Source organism: Mustela nivalis, assembly GCF_964662115.1.
Source record: "Mustela nivalis genome assembly, chromosome: 3".
In the NCBI taxonomy this organism is placed as follows: domain Eukaryota; kingdom Metazoa; phylum Chordata; class Mammalia; order Carnivora; family Mustelidae; genus Mustela; species Mustela nivalis.
In genome coordinates, this window is record NC_139022.1 from 102454714 (window position 1) to 102470377 (window position 15664).

The 15664-nt window shown below is 38.7% G+C and overlaps 1 protein-coding gene across 1 annotated transcript in view; it reads right to left on the reverse strand.

The window, feature by feature from the left end:
• Window positions 1-3652: 3652 nt before the first annotated feature.
• NDFIP1 (Nedd4 family interacting protein 1) overlaps window positions 3653-15664 on the reverse strand; it is a 57518-nt gene continuing 45506 nt past the window's right edge. Inside the window, exons 6-8 of the mRNA XM_082725307.1 lie at window positions 14885-14951; window positions 11690-11795; window positions 3653-4735 (exon numbers count right to left, since the gene is read on the reverse strand). Coding sequence (XP_082581433.1) covers window positions 11692-11795; window positions 14885-14951 — 171 coding nt within the window. The 3' untranslated portion in view covers window positions 3653-4735; window positions 11690-11691. The remainder of the gene's footprint in view (window positions 4736-11689; window positions 11796-14884; window positions 14952-15664) is intronic.

The following is a 15664-nucleotide window of genomic DNA, read 5'->3' on the forward strand; positions in this document are numbered from 1 at the left end:
CAGTTTCTGCAAAATGCAAGAGAATTCTCTATGTTTCATATGTTCTATATTCAGAGTTAAGAGATTTGTTTTTAAGTTTACATCTACTTCACCAATTGAACTTAAGAGTTAAAAACTCAAATATCAGAAAACAATGCTTTTTTGGTAAAGAAAGACTTTTAAGTTGAAACAGGTATTGAACAAAAACATGTAACATATTCTAAAAGTTTCAAATTCTGAGAATAACTGGAGGAGCTGAGGGGATTAAAATGCCATGCATTTGATGGTATTTCAAACTTACAGATAGGGAAACTGTCCTCAGGAGGACAGCTCTCCATTCACAGATTTCCAAGTCACAGGTGAGACAATGAACTGGGTTATAAAATAGCCTCTTTTTAGAATAGAGAGGATACAAAATCAGTTTCTGCAACTCTCTTTTCCTCCTGAACACCTTTTACACTGAACCTGAACCTGTTTTCCCCTTCGGGAGTTTCTGGCGTATTTCTGTGAGTTGTTCTCCACTTCAGTGGCAGAGCCCACCAAAACATATTATGAGGATCTCTGTCAAAGCACACTTTCACTCTTTGTGGGTGCTCTAAATGACCACAACCATACACGTATACAAAAGTATACAGGTATATGCAAAAAACAGTTTAACAAACACTCTCTCAAATCCATTTTAATATCAGACTACAAATAATATTTAAGCATTAAAAATACACAAAACAAGACTTAAAAAATGCACAAACTGGGGCACCTGGTGGCTCAGTGGGTTAAGCCTCTGCCTTCAGCTCAGGTCATGATCTCAGGATCCGGGTTCGAGCCCCGCATTGGGCTCTCTGCTCAGCAGGGAGCCTGCTTCCCTTCCTCTCTCTGCCTGCCTCTCTGCCTACTTGTGATCACTATCAAATAAATAATAAATAAAATCTTTTGAAAAAAATGCACAAACCATCTACAGAAGCTTCTCTGCATTTTGTTACACCTCTCATCATCTCTTAAAGTATAAAAGGTAAAAATCCAAACAGCCAAAAAACAACAGCAGATTCTGAAAATTATTAAACTACATCTTGGGGCACCCAGTGGCTCAGTGGGTTAAAGCCTCTGCCTTCGGCTCAGGTCATGATCCCGTGTCGGGCTCTCCGCTCAGCAGGAAGCCTCTCTCTCTCTCTCTCTCTCTGTCTGCCTCTCTGCCTACTTGAGATCTCCGTCTGCCAAATAAATAAATAAAATCTTAAAAAAAAAAAAAAAAACTACATCTTAACCACGACTTACCTGTGTCATCTCTGAGATTTCACCAAGGATATGATTCACATAGGGCACAAGGGCCACAGCTCCCTGTTCACAAAATATTCCCAAATCCTTCACATAAATGTATAGTTCTGTGTCTAGTCTTGGCATGTTTGAAGTTAAAATTTGATCACTGATATTTCATGGAATCAGGGCCAGTGCTTCTCTGGTATCTACCACATTACTCTTCAAGGTTAGACACAGAGAAGAGGTGGTAGGGTTGGATCCAAAACTAAGTAACATTCCATTCATGGGGTACATTTTTCTTGATTCTGACCTCAGTATCTTGCCGCCTCAGCAGCTACTTGAACTGAATTATCACTTCTACTGGCCCTGAACTCCCCATCAATGGTTATTTCTTCCTCTAAACCATTTACAGCTGTGGAATATATTCTACTCTAAGAATATATTGAAGGTCAAAAGAAATCTCCTCCCATCCAAGTACTAACCAGGCCCGACCCTGCTTAGCTTCCGAGATCAGACGAGATCGGGCGCGTTCAGGGTGGTATGGCCGTAGACTGAAGGTCAAAAGAAATCTCCTATGTGCTACCAATGACTCATGATAGGCCACAGCCCAAGTCAGATAATTTACACTTAACAAGAAAGCAACAAAAACAATTTAAAATATTATCACTTACTTCATTAAAAATCTTGTTTCTTTAAAACCCTAAACAAAATTGATCCCATTAGTAAAGATAGGCACTCATAATTTTTTAACAAGTACATTTTAATAACCTTTGATTCTCACACAAAGCAATCTAATTTTCTGAAAAAAGAAATTGCTACACAGAATCCTTTAAACACAGTTTGTATCATTCCAAATGAACAGGTAAGAGGTGTGAGGACCTCTGTGCTCATGGGTAAGCCCTAGTTGTCCCTTAGGTCAGGATCAAGACCAGTTTACTCCTTAACTTCAGGCAAGTAATAGTGGTTCCTCAGTATACCCTTACAAATAAACTATTATTCTTGATAATGAATCTACCAAAGGGAAACAGAAAAGAATGAGAGAGAAAACTGAAAAGTAAACGTACAGTATAAACATTCCCATCCTAATAGTTAAGGACTCTAAATAACAAATGGTACCAACTTTACATGTTTGAAAATACTTTAGTATGTAGAACATTTAAAAGAAAAAAGAGAAATCACCCTTCTAAGTACTTTGAAAGCATGTTACCCTGTTGGGTTTACATGTGAGAAAGTCTTAAGGACCACCAAATATGTAGAAATAGGAATTCCAAGTATCTCAGTTCTCTGAATATACAAAACCAAATAAGGCACAAGGACCTAAAGAATAAACCCAAAGTGAGTTTATAATGTTTCAGTTTATGTGATTTAGGGCCCTTCTGTTTTGTCCTGTAAGATAATTTAAATAGTTCTCTCTGTTGCATGTGTCCAAATTTATTCAGACTGTTAGAGATACATTCATTCTGAAACTTTAGAACACAACAGGCTCTAAAATTTTCCAAATTCTATTGTTGGCATAATCTGATTCAAAATTTACAATCTCCAAAGAGACCCAAAGCAGGTTTCATTAAAACCGCCTGCTTATCTAACTGCAAATTCTAACCTGAAATATGAACTGGAACATATACTACTAGTTATAATAAATAAGTTAGAATGATCATTGGAATGTCCCTCCAGGAGGCCATCAGTTTTCCTATTCGTCTTTCAAACAACCTACCCTTCTGTGCATTACATACTGACACCCCTATAGAGACTTCCTAAGCTGATCCCAGATACTCACATGCAGCAGATAACTAACATTTGTAGCTATCATAGTTCACTGGTGCTGGTTTGTGTAGTTATCTGACCATCTTGCTGCATTTGTTCTTTATATTTTATTTAAGTGGAGGAGGTTTAAAGAAAAAAATCAAATGGCTGACATGATACGAACCAATGGTCTTTAAATTTAACTCAAATGGGACAAGAATAGAAATCAGGAGGAATGAGTAATCTTTCACCTCAGCTGGGTACTCATAGGACTTAAACCAGTGAACTGTGTTAGAATGAGAAAAAGAGCAAAGGCAAGGAGGAATAAGCAGAAAATATTGGAAATAAATTATCTAAGATTATGTCTAAAAAATGAAGCAAAACTGGGAATTCTGGAATGATTTAGATTGCTAAAACTCCTCCCCATTTAGTCCATTAGGTTTTGCAGAATCATCTTCAAATACATCTTCAGCAACGTATTGAGTCTAAGAGAAAGGAACTTCCTGTGCTGGGGGAAAAAAAAAGAAAAAAAGAAAAAAAAACTGGCCCCAAACCAATTATTTTTGTATTTAGTGAATGATTCTGCATGAATCTGTATGAATAAAGATTAGAAAAAAATTGCTTTGGCAATGAAAAAATGCAAACCAAGAAATTAAACACTAATCTACAGCAAAAGTTGCTACACAAGAGACGTTTATTAATGTTCTGTTGTATTTACAGTTTTAACATAGCAAACCAAGGTGAATTACCACTTGGCAGAAAGCACATCATTCTACGTTTATAACTCATCAGTTTCTGCTAACACATTGTAAAAGCAAGTAGTACTACAGTATGTTAGGGATCATCTCAAAAGTTCCAAAATAATCCTTTCTTTGCTCCTAAGTACCTATTTTCCTCCCTACCCCAGCCCCTAGCCTAATCATCAGGAGAAACCCCCCCATACCCCCACCCCCCACCTAAAAAAAGGAAAAAAGGGGGGGTAGGGACTCTAATCACACAGAAAGTGTCAAGAATTCCATCTTAGTAAATAAGCTGCATTTGTCCTTGCCCTTTTTATTTTATACAGTGACAACAACTTTACAATTTTTTAGGTTCATAACACAGAACAATAAGGGACTGCAAAATTTAGAATACAGACTATAAAAAAATTAATGCTTATTTTTTTTTTTTACCAATTAAGAACATATTCTTAACCACACCTTAAATGTATTTTGCACTATGATTTTGCTTCCAGGTCTTCACAGTACAAGTGAATAAATTTCTAGATTAATTTTAACAGCGAGTATGGATTATGTGCAGAAATGCAGTCAAAACAAAAGTTATAACTTTTGAGAAAACCCCCTTTAAAATGGCCAGCATTATACATATCTTACACTAAAATACTTAATTCCAAGTTCATTTTGAGATGGAGGATGAATAAAGCAAGACTGCCCCCTACTGACTACAGGGGCAAGGCTCATGCTATTTAAAATGACTACAAACAATAGATAAGGCATTATTAATACATCACATACTTGATTGCGAGAGATTTTTCAAACATTAACCACTAAGGATTCAATGATTACAGAATTTTGCATTAACTATTAAAATTTTACACCTAGGAACAAATAAAGAAATGATCTTTTTCAACAGTACTTTTATTTTTTTAAAGCAGGTGATTATTCCTCTGTGTTCTGCATCTTGATTCACTTCCTGCAGGTGTTCTCTTGCTTCTTCAGAGAGAATTCATAAATGCAGGAAGGCCTTTGCCAGAAAACATCTGCGAGAGAAGGATATTGAATATTGAAACTCTAGTTAGCTTGTTATTTTGGCCAAGAGAAGGATGTAGTCACAAAAGAAGGCAGGATGTTTGGAGACACCAGAAGTACATTTTAACATAGCTTTAAGATTACTATACACTGACATCATACTATTCAATAAACATTAAATTTTCAGTTCTTAAAGTTACCAAGGACTCTAGAACAAGGAAGAACGTGAACGCTTTCTCTAAAGCCCATGAGGCCAGGAATCTCTCTCTCCAAACTTCCTCACCAAAGAATGAAATGCAAATACCACTTCCTTCACCCTGCACCAAACTGCCACAGCAATGACTGTAACTTGGGGGCCAGGACACAGTAGAATCCAAGGGCAGAGGTGATTTTCCTGATACACCTAAAACTACTGTTTACCCTGCTAGTTCTGCCATATCTCACACAAAGATTTCTGATAAGGATGCCAACGATGTCATGCTGTACTATGTACTATGTACTTTGCGGCATGGCAAAGCTAAAAACAACTGTAAACTCACAGGTATCACAGATCCTTCTTTTTAATCAATTAGGAAAAGAGTATGTATTTGGGGGCACATATATCTGAAAAAAAGTTGATAAAATTTTTTAAAGATTTATTTATTTATTTATTTGACAGAGAGACACAGAGAGAGAGGGAACACAAGCAGGGGGAGTGGGAGAGGGAGAAGCAGGCTTCCCGCTGAGCAGGGAGCCAGAACCCCAGGATCATGACTGGAGCCAAAGGCAAATGCTTAACAACTGAGCCACCCAGATGCCCCAATAAAACTAATTTTTTAAAAAAGGATATGAATGAAATAAACACTCTTAAAATAATGTCCATATACTGTAAAGTCCAGTTCTTATCCCACATTTTGAGGAATTTCTGAATGGGTCTAATTGTTTTGGATTTCATGGAAATAATGGGGAAGGACAAGGAACTCCCAATAGTCATGCTAAAGAAAACCACTAAAGAGATACATGCTACCAAATAAATATTTGAGAAAATACCTTGTGGTACCCTGCACCAAGGAAGAGTTGGATGGGTTACTATGTAGACCCTTAGCTTACTTCTCCACCTTTCCAAATTCCTGTAAAAGCTCCAAGCAGCCCTCTTCTATCTTTTCTGCTTAGACAACTGCAACAATCTTTAAAAGGCTGACAAAATGCAGAGGAGCTACAATAAAAGAGGAAATCAACATATACTTTCTTAAACTGTTAACATTCTCCCAGATCCCAAATTCAGTCGATATTAAAGAAGACCAGTACCACTGACATAAGAGCAACTTCTGTTTAGATTGAGAGAGCTCAAGATGTGCAGGGACAAAGACATGTGAACACAAGGAACTCGAAAAACCAAGAAGCAAAAACACTTATCCGCAGACCGACATCAAATGGGAGGTTTCTGCCAGGAGGCTAGACTTCCTACAAACTTAAGTAACTTCAGTTTTGGCTGTTTCCATTAACAGCTGAAAACTGATGTAATTGTTCCTATTCACCACAACACTAGACTTTAAGAACACACAGTCCAGATAGCTATCCGGTCACTTTCCTTAGACCAGGCTGCTTCCACAGAGGTGAATTAGCTCTAATAGCTCTATCAAAGTCAGCGCCACCTAGCAAACATTCCAATTCCATTAAGAGTGCCTAGACAGGTTAGCAATATCAATCACTGTACAGATTCCAGAGGAAAACGACCGCTAGAGAGGTGCTCACTGCTAAGAACCGGAGGCCTGTTCAGATGGCGGAGGCCTGTTCAGATGGACTTGACTCACAAGTTGTAACAGAAACAATGGTGGCACACAACTGGAGGACAGAAGGGTTTTAGGGACTGTGGGCTTTATTACTAAACTGTACATCAGATCACTTCAGAAACCAAAGGGACCAGGAGCCTACAGATCATTTAATTTCAAGAGGAAGACAAGTATTTCCTCCTGAATGTTATGTGAAATTTTTAAGCTAAAATTCCACTGAAATTTCTACTACCTTGCCACTTTTTAACATAGTCCAATACACCAAACTTTGAGGTAAGCTTCCTTTAGTAAATTGAGAGAGTTACTAAAGAGGAGGGGAAGATTATATGATGAGACAAATCAAAGCACTTAACATCATATGGGGAAAAACTTAAGTATCTGGTGTTTAATAGGGACAGCTTTACCAGGTCATAGGAATCATTTAATTATGAAGGCCTCTACCTCATTAATGTTAGGGCTTAAAAAACTTTCTTTCCTCAGGGCGCCTGGGTGGCTCAGTCAGTTGACTCTGCCTTGGGCTCAGGTCATGATCCCAGGCTCCTGGGATTGAATCCCACATCATCAGGCTCCCTGCTCAGCTGGGAGTCTGCTCCTCTCTTTCCCCTTGTCCCTTGGCCAAAGGGTAAGAGCGCTTTCTCTCTCCAAAGCAAAACAAACAAACTCCAAAACTTTCTTTCCTATTTCACAGGTGGTTAAAATAACAGAATTTAAAATCTACTGTGCCTATACATGCAAGTACTTTCAGAGTAGTGCTGGCTACAGTTAACTGCATTACCACGTTCCAGCTACTGTAGTTAAACCCTCAACTACTTGGCAGCATCACTGGAAGTGGTACTCCACATACATTTATCTTCCACGTAGCTGGTAAATAAGAAGTATGAACACCAAGCATTTTGACCATTTCAGATAAGAGATTTCTGAAAGGGATGTGTTTCTTTTTAAACACTACAGGAGCATTTGCATTTTGTTCGTGGCTTCCTTGAGGTCACACCCTTTGAGTGCTGCGGGCCCCACCTCTACAGTTCCTTTTGGCTCTTCTTGCTGTGGGGTAGGAAACCAGGTTTCCTTTATAGGCTTAAATGCACTCCCAAAAGGGAACCTGAAAGCAGCCCCTGAGATAGTAGTACAGGAGCTTTAGTGTTTGCCTTTTGTAACAACTACTTTAGCTGATTAGAAAGAGAGCTTCTGGGGTCATTTAAAGGTCTGTTTGCATGTACTGTATTTTAGGTCACCTGAAAAGAAAAGTCCCTATTCTTATACCTTTTTCCAGTAAAATGCCAGATCTCTAGGACCACATGGGAATTAAGTTATTCTTCTGTTATGGCAAAGCTATTTTAAAAGTTCCTACCTGTGTCTTTCCGGCAAAAGGTAAACCTACAGCTAGCTTTCAAATAGCGACAGCTACATTAAATTAAGTAAGAAGTCTTGATGAAAGAAAATAAAATCTTCATTCTTCGCAAGATGGTTTGCAAACATTCTACATTTGGATCTAGATGAACAGTTTTTATCCCTGTCAATGGACAAAGGAAATTCAGTCCCATGGGATATTACAGCTTTTCCGATTCACTCTGGGGATACTGACAATTAGTAAGGAAGTCATTAGAATTCTAAATGTTGCTGTAAGTCCCCAAACCCCTAATTTAGAGCTCTGAATCCTCTGGGCATGTCAGAAATGATTTTAAATCGACTAGAATAGCAAAGTCAGACAGAAAAAGAAACCTACTATGCCCTACACTGGGGGATGCCTGAAGTTTCTGACAACTCCTAAAGCACAATAAGCCTTCTGACTCCAAAATACAGAGAACTGCAGGCTTATCATGTCTCTTCACTGTTCCAGGAGCATTAGTACTAAGGGCTGCCTACTTCAAATCATAACCCACCAAAAAAGACACTTTGCTTTACATTTAGAATATTCCTAGAAAACATTTCAGAATTTTAAAAAATCCAAACAGAACAGTAACAATTTTTAGAAACAGAAGCCCCTCAGGGCGCCTGGGTGGCTCAGTGGTTTGCCTCTGCCTTAGGCCCACATCATGATCCCAGAGTCCTGGGATCAGCACCGCATCAGGGTCTCTGCTCAGCAGGGAGCCTGCTTCCTCCTCTCTCTCTCTCTCTCTCTCTGCCTACATGTGATCTCTGTCTGTCCAAAAAAAAAAAAAAAAAAAGCCCCTCAATACAGTCTCCGACAATACAGGAAAACCAAGAAATTCAGGCTTTTTCCTAACCAGGCTGTTACTTGTTGTGTATTAGAAACAAGATGAGAAAGGGACACCTGGGTGGCTCAGTTGGTTAAGAGTCTGCCTTCAGCTCAGGTCGTGATCCCAGCGTCCTGGGACTGAACCCCGTTATCGAGCTCCCAGCCTAGTAGGGAGCCTGCCTGGGAAGGTGTTCTCTCTCTGTCAAATAAGTAAGTAAAATCTTTAAAAAAGGGGGGGGGGGGGATGGGACGCCTGGGTGGCTCAGTTGGTTAAGCAGCTGCCTTCAGCTCGGGTCATGATCCCAGCGTCCTGGGATGGAGTCCCACATCAGGCTCCTTGCTCAGTGGGGAGCCTGCTTCTCCCTCTGCCTCTGCCTGCCATTCTGTCTGCCTGTAGTCGCTCTCTCCCCCTTTCTCTCTCTGATAAATAAATAAAATCTTTAAAAAAAAGGGGGGGGGGACAAGATGAGGAAGGTGTGCAATCCCCTACTAAATACTGAAACTTCCTTCTAACTGAAGAATGAAGAGAATAGACAAGAGGTGTCATCTCAGTCCATTCAGAAATTCAAAGCTACCACTTGACTAGACTAATGGAATCTATTATTTTTAAAAAAGAGAAAGAAGGAGCACCTGGCTGGCTTAGTCAGTAGAGCATGTGAGTCGATCTTGGGGTTTTAAGTTCAAGCCCCAATTTGTAGAGATTTAAAAATAATTTTAAAATATTAAAAGAGAGAGAGAGAAATCTGTCCCTCAGGATACTTCAGGCACCAAAAGATTAGGAGAAATCTATAGGTAATTTTGGCACCCTTTGTAACAAGGAGAACCATGGCAACCCAAAAGAATAAACTTTTGAATCTTTGGTAGGTTACGAGTTAAACCTAAGGCTTAGAAATAATTACTAATTATAATGAGATGTGGAGAGGAAAGATAAAAGATGACAACAGTAACTTCATAAAACTGCAGAGAATATCTGATAAGTCTCTTAAAGTTAGGATGTCCTAGACCCAAAGCATTAGGAGCTAGGCTGACAATGTTAATGTCCACCTGTGTCCTAATTCAAATTCGGGATATGCCACACACTTCAAACATGCAATAAAACATTCCCCTTCTCAAAAACAACAACAACAACACGTAATAATCTTGATGATTACAATTTTCTTTCAAATAAAAGTACACACTCCCTTGAAGAAACTTACTTTAACAACACAAGCTTAAGTTCTTTGTATGTTTTAACTTTTGTAAGAAATGCCTTATGAATATACTCTGCTACAATGCAAATATCTGAACTTACCTATAACTGTACGTTGCTTACATAAGGATACTTAATTATACATATAAACTGCTTAATGTAATATGCGATATACAGAAAACCTGAAAAATGTTATCATCATACCACGCTTGAAAAATTTTTTTATCATATTCAAGAAATTCTCATATTACTCTGCTGCTTACAAAATTTTAATGCTGTCCCCCATCACCTGGCAAATTAAATACGGTGGCTACTTTCTTTTCTAGAAGCATACATCCTGATACTACCATGAATCTTCAAAACCGGGAACTCCACTCTTAGCATATGATTACCTATGCAAACTATGACTACCCTACAGAAAATACAGAACAAATTAATGTTCATGAAGGGTTAGCTTTTCATGAGCCAACATGTCACTGGATTTTAAGGCTGTTAAGAATCCTATAGTTCCACTGCAAATGGGCTTAGTACTCAGTACTTAGATACTTAGATATTTGAGAACACTGTCTCAACCTGCCTTTTCCTGCCCTGGCCTTCAACATTCCTTTATGCTATCATCAAACTGCTGTCCCTTGAGCAAGCTCCATTCTTCCTTGCCTCTATTTACATTCTTCACTCTGCTTCAAGTGACTCTGAAATCTTCCCCACCTTATACAATTTTCACTAGTAGAAATTCTACCTACCACTTGTTATCTCAACCAGTACACCCTTTACAAAACCTTGCCTGCTCTTCAGGGGGCGGCTGGCTGGCTCAGTCAGTAGAGCATGCGACTCTTGATCTTGGGGTTTGAGTTCGAGCCCCACACTGGGTGCAGAGATTACTTTGAAATAAAATCTTAAATAAAAAAAGTCTTGCCTGATCTTCAACTAGCCTAGTCCCTAGATGTAACACAAGGCTCCCCTCCACGACCCACTCATCCCCAAAAGTCTTAAGTAACAATGAGCTAAGTTCAAGAAGTCCTGTATGTACCTTGGTACCAGAGAGATCTCTCTCTCGTTTACTCTTTCCCAAGATTCCAGAGCTCTTCTTTTTTGTAGCTACTGATGGAAGATGGAACAAGCTCTGGGGAAAACTACACAGAAATCAAAGAGGTGCCTCAAATCAGGGCTTAGACCTTCTGTTCTAGCTAGGCAGAGGAAAAGGCCCTTTCCCCTTCCTTTCCTTGCATTTGACCCTCCTTACCACCAGAGTGGTAATATCAGGGTATGAACCTAAGGAAGGGCACCAGGAAAGTCTCCCTGACTAATTTTAAGAGATAGAAGCCTTGGTGAGCTTGTAAGTAAACTAGACAAAAGGAGTTTCTTCACACTGGAGCTCTGGGGTTTAGGGGATCTAATTAAAGCTTGGTGATTAGGCTGAAAGGCTCCTTTCCCACTATTTTCCTTCAGGACTGGTACAACAATAAGCAGTGGCTTCAGGATTCAAGAATCAAAGATCTAGAACCCCATAGTTGCAGCCAAATATCCTAGCTCCCTGATGACTAATAAGACTCCGGCCTCTTCTCTACCGTCAGAATATGAGATGATGTCTTCTCCTATGGGTTTTTCTAACTTGCCCTTTCAATAGCTTTTTATGAAAACACCCCTTACTAAACTAGAAACTGCTAAAAGGCAAGGACTGTGGCTTCCTTACCTTCTCTGTATTTCCTACTACACGGGGTATACTCTACTCTGAACCTGAACAGCAATCTGCAATGTATTATGTGATTATTCTGGGACTAAAATAAACTTTTGTTTTTTTAAATACCTTTAATAAATAAAGAGAACTCTGGTCCTGGGGAGATTTGAGAAAGTTTCTGGCATCTTCCGAACCTTTGCATAATTGATAAATCCTCTGAGAAACAGGAGAAAGCCTGATTTAAAAAAGAAAAGTCAAGAATGAATGTATAGTTTCCGTATTAAGTCCCCTCCCCAGAAACATCCCTCTGGACAGCACTACTTCATTGTTTTTCTGCTAAAAGCTATCAAAACATGAGTAATTTTCTCCAAAAATTTCCAAATCTTTCCATTTTTCAATGAGAAGACATAATCTCAAGAGCCCAAATAAAAGTCTTTTTGCATGTTAAGAACCTAAGTCTAAAAGGGAAATAAAAAATAAAATGGAGTTAAACATGTACATTTGGCAACTTGACACGCATCATCAAAACCTACCTTCTGGGTTCCCAAAAAGTATTTCGAGATAATTAACCCCCCACCCTGACCCCTGCCAAAAAGAACAGGTTATAAAATACTTTTCTGAAGTAAAAAGAGAAAAAAAATCCATCCCTTCCTGTCATATCGTTTTTTCTGTCAACTGTACATATGCTGTCCACTAGATGTCAGGATGCCCTTATCTGCTACAGTTCTTTTTTTCCCCTTGACACCAATTCTTGTATTCTCAACTCTGAACTCCATTTCTCTATTCTTAAAAAATATAGACAAGTAGGGTACACCTGACCATTTATTTACCAGGCACTAAGGAAGTAAGACTAATTCTGTGCGTCTACGCCAGCAGCTATCCATTCACAGTTGGCACCTCTTCTAACAATCTGTGGGGAAGGTGATGGGCCCCTCCTATGACACCTCACTCACTCTTGGTCCTCCTCCATTAGAGCTGGTCCCTGAGTCTTAAGGGATTTTTTAAAAGCAGTGTTATGGTGATGTAATTCACACAGCATGAATTTCACTCATGCAATGTACACAGTTTACTGGCTTTAATTTTAGTATAGTTATGGAGCTATACAACCAAGAACTATTATCTTTATTTTAGAATATTTTTAGTACCCCTAAAAAACTTGGTACCCATTCAGTAATCACTCCTCATTCCCATTCTGTTCAGCACCAAAAGCAGTAAGTGACTATAGAGTAGGGGTCCCTGAATCCTAGCAAAATGGAGACCACACCTAACCTATATAGAGGGGACACCTACAGCTCCACTCCAGTAAAAGGGTGGGCGCCATGCAGAAATAGAGGTCTGTTTTGCTAGGTATTCCAATTTTTAAGGAAAGCAAAAAAAAAAAAAAAAAAATCATACCTTTTACATGGAAACTCTTGATTTTTAAATGACGACAGCTAATTAAAAAACCTCTGAAATAACTGTAACAAACTAACTACAACTACTGGTTAGGCGTAGCTCATGGGCTGCCAGCTTCAGAGTTCTGTGTGTACCTACTGCAACAAAAACACCCCAAAAATTTCTGCAAGAGAAATTCCAAAAATGACCCAAACACTGGGTTCAAATGCACAAATGGTAACTGAAGCCTCACCATTTTTTGCTTACTAGTAAATAGTAAGAAAGATTAATTACAAGCATTACAAATTCATTTCCCATGAAACTTTAATATAGGCAATCAATTCATTAAGTTTCTTTAAGTTATCTGTGTTGTCAACAATCAACACAGAAAATACTGTGAAAACACTGAAAATATGCTTAATGGCTGGTCCATTCAGGATCTGCTTGGATTTAGGCTTGGTGGGGGTGGGGGAGGACAGTCAGCTTTTTTCTTAAAAATACAATTCTGAGAATAAGCAAACCAAGAAAATATTCCTCCAAGGTAACTCTTCTTTGGGGCACTTTTATCATTAAGTATCTCAGTAATTAAGCGGGGGGGGGGGTGGGGGTGGCGGGAATCATGACTTCTCTTTCCGTGGAATTCTAATGACCAACCGCAGAATAGATTGTACCATTGGAGAGGCTGGGGGGTGGTGTGATGTAAGACCCGTACTTTCCAAGTAAAATATCGATTCAGCAATGCATGGTCTATCACCATAGGCAAAGCAGGTAGCTCCTGAATGTACTAAGCAACTCTTGGGTATGTGTACTACACTGTACTCATTAGACCCATTAGCACCATTGCCACCAAGGATCTTAATTAAGGCGGCAACAAGAAGTCCCAAGATGGGACAGGAGGAAAGTAGTATCACAGAAGCCGGGAGAGGCAATTATACCATCTTCAACAGCTACAGGATGGCCCTGCTATAATTCTGTAGAAATGACAGCAGTGATGGTGATCTGTTATTGTATCATACATATTCTTTTTACAAAGAATGAAGAAACCAGTATTATTCACCCCAATGTTCATTTCTTTGCTTTAAAATGTCTTGAAAGAAAAGATTTTAAAATAAATACTTTATAATAAAAAGGATAATCTTAAGATGAAAACCTGAAATTGCCTAGCACTTTTTTTTTTTTTTTTAAAGGTCTCCTCCTTGGGACGCCTGGGTGGCTCAGTTGGTTAAGCAGCTGCCTTCGGCTCAAGTCATAATCCCAGCGTCCTGGGATCGAGTCCCACATCGGGCTCCTTGCTCCGTAGGGAGCCTGCTTCTCCCTCTGACTCTGCCTTCCACTCTGTCTGCCTGTGCTCGCTTTCGCTCACGCTCTCTCTCTGACAAATAAATAAAATAAAATCTTAAAAAAAAAAAAAAAAAGGTCTCCTCCTTATTGCTAAATAATTCTTATTCTCATCAGTATTGAACCAAGAATTCTGGAAACCCAATAATGATTCCTCTAGAAGTTATATCTAGCAAGGCTATACATTTTGTTTCCTGCTGATAGATCCAACTGAATAATGGCCACATACACTCCTGAGTAGTTCAACTGGTTATAATATCCCTGTAAACAATTCAGGGTGGAGTTTGTGAACCCTTCTGTGGTGATACTTCTCCAGAGGAAAAAACTCATAGAGTCATCTTATTAGTGTGTCCCACTGGTCACACAGGAAACCTGAGAAGTATATATGAATGGGTTAGGAAAAATTGACCCCCACTAAGAGATGTTTTATTAATATGCACGTTCCTCTAGTGGTAATGAAAAACTAATCTTTAAGAAATATTTTAAAAATTATACTTATATTGCTAATATATTACTGTATTGTAAGCAAGATGAGGGGTTACTAAAAGTAATTTTACTTCTAAAATTTAACAATGATCTTTTCTCTCCTTTGTCTATGTTAAAAGCACTTACCTAAAACCAGGAACACCCACCAGAGCCAGTACTGACCATCAAAATATCCAGGGAAATAGGTGGAAAACTGAAAAATAAAGCAAATTAGATTAAAGTAGCTTATCAGGTATAATTTCACATTTTAACTTAAGGGCACACAAAACACAAAGTTTTTGTAAACTAATGCTATCATTTAGCTCTCACAATTTTTTTAAGTGAAAATATTTTATATATTACTGACTTGAAATGATTATCATATACGCAGATGTATTTCCTTTCATGGAAAATCAATCTTGAAATAAGATTTTGGCTTTATAGACTTTGTTTTAAAATACTCAAGTCTGTTTATTTTTTTAAAAGATCTTCCCCATACAATATTCATCCTTCTAGAAATATGTGGATTTTCTTTAAATATTTTATTTATTGACAGAAAGAGAAAGCACAAGTAGGGGAAGGCGCAGGAAGAGGGAGAAGCAGGCTTCCTGCTGAGCAGGGAGTCTAACACAGGGCGCAGGGCTCCATTACAGGGCCCTGGAATCGTGAACACAGCTGAAGGCAGTCACTTAACGACTGAGCCACCCAGGTGCACCTAAAAATATGTTTTGATGATACTTTTACTTTGTCTACCCAGTGCCAAAACCAATAATTTTGTTCCTATTGTTCCAGGTATGCCTTGAATTTGGAAGCTTTACATCCCAATAATCCCATTCCTTTACCAAATAATGGAACACTCTGGCCAAAGTCAGGGGTGCTGAAGTTTTCTTGTACTTGGAGAGCAAAGGAAGAGAATAGTTTTCTTTC